At 47.5% G+C, this 7664-nt stretch overlaps 1 protein-coding gene across 7 annotated transcripts in view; it reads left to right on the top strand.

Moving 5' to 3' along the window:
* The first annotated feature begins 1220 nt into the window (after positions 1 to 1220).
* Positions 1221 to 7664, top strand: part of CAMK2D (calcium/calmodulin dependent protein kinase II delta) — a 124488-nt gene continuing 118044 nt past the window's right edge. For 2 of the 7 annotated variants that reach the window (XM_082282532.1, XM_082282527.1), the window contains exons 1-3: positions 1227 to 1253; positions 1590 to 1856; positions 2512 to 2606. In XM_082282532.1, the coding sequence (XP_082138658.1) occupies positions 1792 to 1856; positions 2512 to 2606 (160 nt within the window). In that variant the 5' untranslated portion in view covers positions 1227 to 1253; positions 1590 to 1791. Of the gene's footprint in view, positions 1254 to 1589; positions 1857 to 2511; positions 2607 to 7664 lie in introns of all 7 variants that reach the window. The other 5 variants (XM_082282530.1, XM_082282531.1, XM_082282533.1 and 2 more) reach the window with 4 other exon arrangements.

The raw sequence follows: 7664 nt of genomic DNA, 5'->3' as shown, positions 1-7664 counted from the left end.
GTCCCTTTGCTGCCGCCTTCATGCCATGAATTCAGTGTGTTTGATACAAGACACAGCTGCCTCACCAGAGGAAAACTACCTTCGTATGTAGGCTCTGGCATTCCTGTCATACATTCGTGCTCCTTTTGGGAAGGGTTGACAGGTTTTAACTCTTCCTGAGAGACCACAGCTCTGGACGCTGATTCTGGAAACTCCAGAGGTTTAATGTAAAGCCCTTTGTGGGTGTAGAGTGTGTGTGTGTGTCTTCTCACTTACCAAAATGGGAATGGAGATGCTCCAGGCTGCCTTTTGTAGTGGAGCTCTACTTGTACCCAAGCTGCTGTTTAAAGCGCTGTGCAGGTGTGGATTTAACTCTTCACGTGGCTCACCACCACTCACTTGATCAGAAAGGAACAAAAGCAATTCAGCTTTATCAAAATTAAATGCCCGTCGGGTGGCTCGGTGACCTCCCCATTCTGTGTTCAGATCACTGCCCCAAGGCTGCCAGAGCTCAAGGAGCATTTGGACAACACTCTCAGGCATAGGGTGGGATTTGGGGGGGTGTCCTATGCAGGGCCAGGAGTTGGACTCTGATAATCCTTGTGGGTTCCTTCCAACTCAGGATATTCCGGGGTTTTGTCGAAGAGACCGAGGCAGCTGTTTGCTATGACATTTCACACGTGTCCCCAGCCCTTCCCGGTGCTCTGCGCGGCAGGCACGGCGTTATCCCACGTCCTGGCGGTCCCCTCTGGCGGGCTGTTCCGCATCGCGGCGGTGCGGGGCTCGATGTGCGCGGTGCCTCCCGCGGGTCCCTTCCCGGGCGGGCGCAGCTGCCCCGCGGCCGCGGTGACGATCGCGACCCGGCGCACGCGCGGTGTGCGTGCGCCCCCCCCACCTCCCCGCGCGCGGCCGGGGCCGCCGTGACGTCACGAGATGCCCACGGTGTGGGTCCCCCCCTCCCCGCGCGCGGCCGGAGCTGCTGTGACGTCACGAAGTGCCCGGTGCGTGTGTGTCCCCCCCCCGCCGCATCCCGCTCCCCTCCCTCCCCGCACGCGGCGGGGGCCCTGCGACGTCACGGCCCCTTGCCCGCGAGCGCGCCCGCACGCGCTTCCCGCCGCGCGCAGCCACCGCGCGCCCTCCCTCGCGCTCGGGCGAGGCGTGACGTCACAGGCGGGCACTGAGGAGCGGGGCGGGGGGGGGGGGGGTGCGCACAGGTGCATCCGCTTCCCTCAGGGCCCCTCCCGCCATCGTCCCGGGGCAGCGCCTGGGGAAAGGTCGGTGTCCGCTCCCTGCTAGACAGAGCTCAGGTTCTCCTCGTGCCCTCACCGACAGTGCGAGTCTCCCATCGGTGTCACGCCGTCCCCGACGGCAGGGAGGCGCGGACCGGGGTCGCTAGGGGGAGGCACGGCACTGGCGGACGGACTGAGGCGCTGAGGCGGGGGGAGCGAGAGGGGAGGGAGCGCCGCGCCCCCCGGCCCGGTTTTGCTTTCCCTTTTGCCGCTACCTTTCGCTGGCGGGCGCGAGGGAGCGGGGAGGGTACATATTTATTTATTTATTTATTTGCTTGCTTACTTACTTATTTAAATATTTGTTTGTTTGCTTCCCTAAAGGGTGAGGGGAGGGGAGAGGGAAGACCGGAGGAGGGCGCGGAGGCAACGCCGTCACCAGAGGAGGCGGTGGCGGGGAAGAGGAGGAGGAGAAGAAGCCGGCGCGGAGCCTCGCCTCACCTCGCCTCGCCTCGCCTCGCAGCCCCTCCGCCGTCCCCGCCTCGCCGTCCACGGCCGCCGGAGTGACCGGCGGCCGCCCGTCCTTATGATGGCCTCGACCACCTGCACACGCTTCACCGACGAGTACCAGCTCTTCGAGGAGCTTGGGAAGTAAGGAGAGAACGGGGGTGAAGGCACCGGGGGCTGCGGGGGGTCGGCGCGTGAGCCTTGCGGGGAGCCGCGCCCGGGGCCCCCTCACGACTGCCTAGAGCCCCGGGGGAGCGCCTGGGCTCCAGCCATACGGCCCCGGGGCGGCGAGGGGCTCTGAGCGGGTGGCGGGGGCTGCCCTCAACGCCCCGTGCCGTTATTTATTATTATTTATTATTTACTGTTGTTATTAACTCTTAGGTTGTCGCGGGGTTGGGGTCTCGGTCTGTGAGGGGTCTCGGAGCGCGGCGGGCGCCCCCCAGCGGGGGGGCGGGAGGCGCAGCCCTGAGCGCCATGTTGGGTGTCACCCCCCACCGCCGAGGGGGACACGGCCACCGCCGCCCTGTGTCCCCCCGCGGTGTGCCGGCAGGGACACAGTGAAAACCCGCCCACCCTCCGCCCCAGCTAGCGGGATTGGTCACATAGCTTCTACCTCGCAGAGTTCACTGTTCAGCTGAATAAAATCAATGCTGACTGTCCCTGTCAGAAAATCAGAAAATCCCTTTTGATTTTTTTTTAAAATTCTGGCGACATCACACCCCTCCGTACAGCCCGTTAGCTGGTAATGGCAGTGCAGTGTTTCAGTTGGACTGACACTTTGCCCGGTTTTGGTTTCCAGAGGGGCGTTCTCCGTCGTGAGGAGGTGTATGAAAATCACCACAGGACAAGAGTACGCTGCCAAAATCATCAACACCAAAAAGCTTTCAGCCAGGGGTGGGTATATTTTAACCTGGTTTGTGGTGCCTCTTCCCTGTTTCTTGTGTTCATTAATGTGCTAAGCATTAGGAAATAATAAAAATAGCTGAATGTTTTAACAAATTTTCTAGTACAATTTTAATTATTATTTCCTTGGTTTGCTCTTTTTCCCTTGAGGTTTTTGGGTTTTTTTTCTATATTAAACGTTTCATGGATTGACTGCATAGAAGTTGGAGGTTGCTGTAAAGCATTTCAGGAAAGTATCTTCCAAAACTAAAATCTAACATAATGCAGTCTCTTCATTTTTGTATCTAAATAATTTTGCAAGTTTGTTTTTTGGGTTTTTTTTGGTGTGAGGATGGTCAGTAATAGGTTTCCATTACAGATTTTATTTTAAATGTTATAGCTTCACTGAATTCTGTGTTCCCATTGCATTTAAACATGCACATGAAGGCCTGTCTGACTATGAGCAAATGAGGAAAAGTGTACTTTCACCTCATATTAAACTTTTTTGTGAGAAGAAAATGATGATAAGGAAGAAAACTATGTTTTCTGAACTAACCGTTGAGAAGAAAGTCACTCTAATGAAGTGATGAGCAGTGTTACTGTTACAATGCTGCTGCGCAGCTTGTTTCTGCCTTCCTGTGATGTGTGTTTCCAGCAGCTTGTCAGCAGCAGTGGCCGGGTTGTTATGATGCATTGTAGGTAAATATACACATGGTGTGGGCTGTTGTTGTGGAAAGAGAGTCTTAGCGGTGCCGTGTCAATTGCTCGTTAATTCCCGGTTGGAGTGCCTGTGTTTGGGTGTCAGGGGTCACTTGCCCTTAACATTATCTGTGTTTTTATATGAATTTGTAAAGAACATGGGGCTGAATAAGTAAACAGTGTCAGAGTGTTAACGTGTTTGTGGCTGGGCTGCTTCTGGCCCAAAGGAATCACTGCAGGTAAACGGCAGCTTGAAGTCATTAAATTTAAATATAAAACATTGCGGAGGACGTTATGGCAAGTTCTGATAACATTCTGCTCTCTGATCAAGATCTTTCAATGGTTTTTATTTGCAGTTGGTGAAAGCTGTGTGAAAATTTACTTTTTGCTGAATTTTAGTCTTCTCACTTTTACTGTGACATTATTTTTCTTTTATTTTTGAAAGCTTACTTAAATATAATTTTTTTTTGGTACAGTTATGGGCTTGAAGGTAGGTTAAGAAATTTATAGTACTTGAGCTAAAATATTCTCACAAGTTTTCTGTAAACAGATTTTTTTTTTTTTTATTCTGTAGCATGTTAATGTGATCTGTTGAATTTAAAGTAAAACATCACACTCTGTGATTTCTTAGATCTGAGTAATTTTCAATGTGAGAAGCCATAACAAAGTCATCATCAGGTTACTGGCAACAGGTGCCGAACTAGGTGCCAGTAGCCAGGTTTCCAATGTGCCATTGGGGTTATATGTGTGGTGGGATAAATCCTGGAATGCTAGGCTAAACGAGGAAAAATTGGATCTTTCTAATTACTCATAATTTGGATTGCACTGTATTGCAAGTTGTCATTTTTGTCCTTTGTTCATGCAGGAGCAAGTTGGTCCTTGATGTGCTCTGTTAAGGAGTGGAAGCACATTTGGGAGAATTTGGCTCATAAAATGCAATGCGGCAAATTTCACACGGAATTTTCTATAGGTTCAACCCATAAAGGAAGGGGTTACGCCTCAAAGCTGAGCTGTGGGATATCCTCTCATATCGGAACACATGTGGTGCCAAGTCCATAACACAGGGAATGCCTTTCCATCTCTGTTTTCAGACATCCCAAAAATAATTGCGAGTTTTGTACTTGGTTTGTTTTTGTGGAGGTTGTTTTGGGTTTTAGCACTTCGAAATCTACTAAGCAGTTTCTGAAGAGCAAGCTTCTTGGAGAAATCTTTAGAGTCTTCTGAGGCAATTTTTTAATTGCAGGAAGGTGCACTCGAATGGCACTTGTGGTGCAAAAAAACTAAACATGAAAAAGCCTCAAACTGTGATGCTTTCTCCTGGTTGATAATGGGGATGCAGTTTATAACTGAAGTGCTGCTTTTAAATCTGAGTTCTAAGTTTTGTTCTGCTCCGTCTGAGCTGCTGTATGAGGAGGTAGCAGTTCACTTCTGAGTGTCAGACCTACTGAAATACCCATTCCAGTGTAAATCGTTGGGTCAGCTTCATCTGTGAGTGGAGTTAAGAGCAAACGTGTCCCATCCATAGTGCTGGCTTCCCTTGAAGTCTTTTAAACAAAGTGTCAAATTTGGGCCTTCTTGCTTCCCGCGTGGGACAAGAGCAGCTTCAGTATATGATATGAAGGAGTCAAGACTAAATGACACTTCCTTAGAGTAGTTTTGAAATGAGAAATTATTTAAGTGGCTTCAGCCCAGTCAGAGCAATAGTTGTCTTTTGTTCCCCTCTTCATCTCAGCCATAAATGTTCTTGGAGGTTTATCCAAATTCTTATTTTAGTAGTCTTTCTAAATCTGATCTGGTCACCAGGTAGTGCCGGTGAAGGTGTGTTCCCATCAGTTTCCTTGTACAGTTACAGGGAAATTTCAGGCTAATTGCCTGTGTGCAGAGGCATGGGCTTTGGCTGGAATTTGGAGGGGAAAAGGAAGCTGTGCCCCATGTTCTAGCAGTAGGAACATTGGTGCTTTCAAGCTGATGGTTTAAAGAACTTCAATTTCGTGATTTTCTGATTTTAGTAGTAGGAGTAATAAATATTTGCAGTTTGAATCTATTTCAGTATAGCAGAAATGCTTTTGCTTGTTATAATTACATATTTCCTCTTTTTCAAGTCTTCTTAAGATGCTCTTCAGAGTTTTGATCTTGGTGTTTTCTAAGTCAGCTGGAGCACTAAACTACTAGAATATCAACTGCTAGTTTTGTGTCAATAAGATTATGTTCTTGCAAAATTGATTATGCTGCTGATTGTAAAAAAGGAAGGGCAAAAATAGGTGTGTTACCCCTCTAAAATTAAGTGCAGCAGTGAACAAGTGCACACAAAACCAAGGATAAAGTGAAGAATGTGTGTTTGCTGGTTCTGGGTTCTGTATGGTTTCATCTGATGAAGTCTTTGGGATTTCTTTACTATTCAGTAAGGGCTTGGGCTTGTCTGTGTTGTTTTTCATGTGTAGAAAGTCATGCAGATAAAAGTGAACTTCTGTGAAGTGACTTTACTTTTCCCCTGTCTCTTCCAAATACCAAATAATGAGCAGATTGTCTGTTTCTTTTTGCCAGTATCTGTACACCTTTTTTCTTCTCTTTTGAGAATCTTCTAACTTTGATCCAAATTGATTTCAGGTAAACAGATCCATATTCTTAAAAGGTTTAGCCCTCATTTTTGGTCTTAAAATAAAAAATGTAAGAGTTTGCTTTTCTGATCATATTAGAAAAGGTGAATCACTGATAGATTTTCACTGGGTGTACCTATTGCCAGTAACTCCTAGTGACAGTTTCTGGTGGCCTGAAGCCCAGTGCCTTTGGTGTGATGTGGTGTCTGTGGAAGGAGAAGGATGTCCCAGTGCCTTTTTTTTTTTTGGGGAGCTCTGGAGTAAAAAGCCTGGGCACACCTCTGCCAGCCCTTGGGTTGCTGCAGCAGAGCTACAAGTGCTTTGCTTATGAGCGTATGTGCTACAAGGAGTAACGTCAGAGCCAGCTGGAGGTTATTGCTGCTCCCCGAAAAGCTCTTGTGAGCTTTCGGGGACCTGCCATTCCACTAGCTGCAAGGCTTGGAGGTGTCGCTGGGTATTTGTCTTCCTTCTTAGCAGGCAATTTCCCGAATCTTTTTCAGCATTTCTACTGCTCTTTCCTATGAGCTTGTGACTGCAGGTGCATGGCACAGCCGGAGGGGCTGGAGTGATCGCACTCACCTGCAGCCAGCTCTGACGGGTGCGGAGGCTGCAAACCCCACCCTTTGGAAACATTATGTTGTGCAGCATGGAGTAACTGGGCTGTGGGAAGAGTGTGTCTTTAGCTCTCCAAGCAGGGCACCTCATGATCCCTAAAGTGATTTAAAATACATTAGGGAGATGAATGAAGTGGCAAGCATATGTAGGGTAGTAGTTTTCAGCACAGCTTTTTGTTACACGGAGATAGACGTTTTTGATGTGTCACTAGACTAACATTTCCTTCAGTCAGGTAGCTTGTGTCAGTCTGTGCCAGATGTTGTACAGGAAGGCAAGCTCTAATAAGGCTTCCAGTGCTCCCTAGGAGGAGAAAATAATTCTTTCTAATCTAGCTCGAGATGTTAATCTCTGAAGCACACATTTACCTGTGCCAGTTTATTACAACACATGTATTTTTAATGCTAAATTCTGTTCTTACGTACACATGACGTTACTCCCACTCAGACAGGACTATCCTTCAGGGCATTTAGTCGTCAGTGAGGCAGATGTTGTCTTTGTGAGCACAAGATTTAAGCTTGGGATTTTAGTGGTTTTCTTCCATGTCTTGCCAGAGAGGTAGTCTTACTTCTCTGGCTAATAACCTGTCACTAAGAGTGTTTTAAAACTGTTTTTCCCTAGGATGTCGTGAGGGCTCACCTGCTAACATGCAGTTGCTCTTTCTTAATGTTTGTGCCCAATGTTTGTGTCCAGCTTAGTCATGGCATTCTTTTCAGTTTGACATCGTTGTCACACAGCACATTCATTTGAATGTTTATCTGCAAGTATTTGTTTAATTGCAAATTGCCGTAATTTAGCAGGCTACTGGTTCTGTTGAAATTGACTCCATTCAGACAGCTCAGGGTAGTAGGGAGAGAAGAGCGTTATTAAAAAAAAAAACCTCAAAAGGGATTTTTGGTTAGGTGCTCTGTTTTGAGGATGTTTGGAACTTTTAATTCTATTTCGGTTTTAGGTTTTATTCTATTTTGGTGTTAATAAAAACCTGAAGAGTTTTTGAATACCAGTGAGAATGGGGACTTTGTGATGAGTGTTGGTTAGTAGTAATTTATTCTAACAGTTCAAACTAGATTTGAAATGAAACGTACTGGCAGTTCATAGTTAAATTATTCATAACAAATGCTGTATGATTTCAATAACGACACTTCTGGAGATTTTGCAAAAG

Source organism: Coloeus monedula (genome assembly GCF_965178545.1).
Source record: "Coloeus monedula genome assembly, chromosome: 5".
Classification (NCBI taxonomy): domain Eukaryota; kingdom Metazoa; phylum Chordata; class Aves; order Passeriformes; family Corvidae; genus Coloeus; species Coloeus monedula.
The sequence above is the reverse complement of the archived record's forward strand: the minus strand, read 5'-3'. Positions and strand labels throughout refer to the sequence as shown.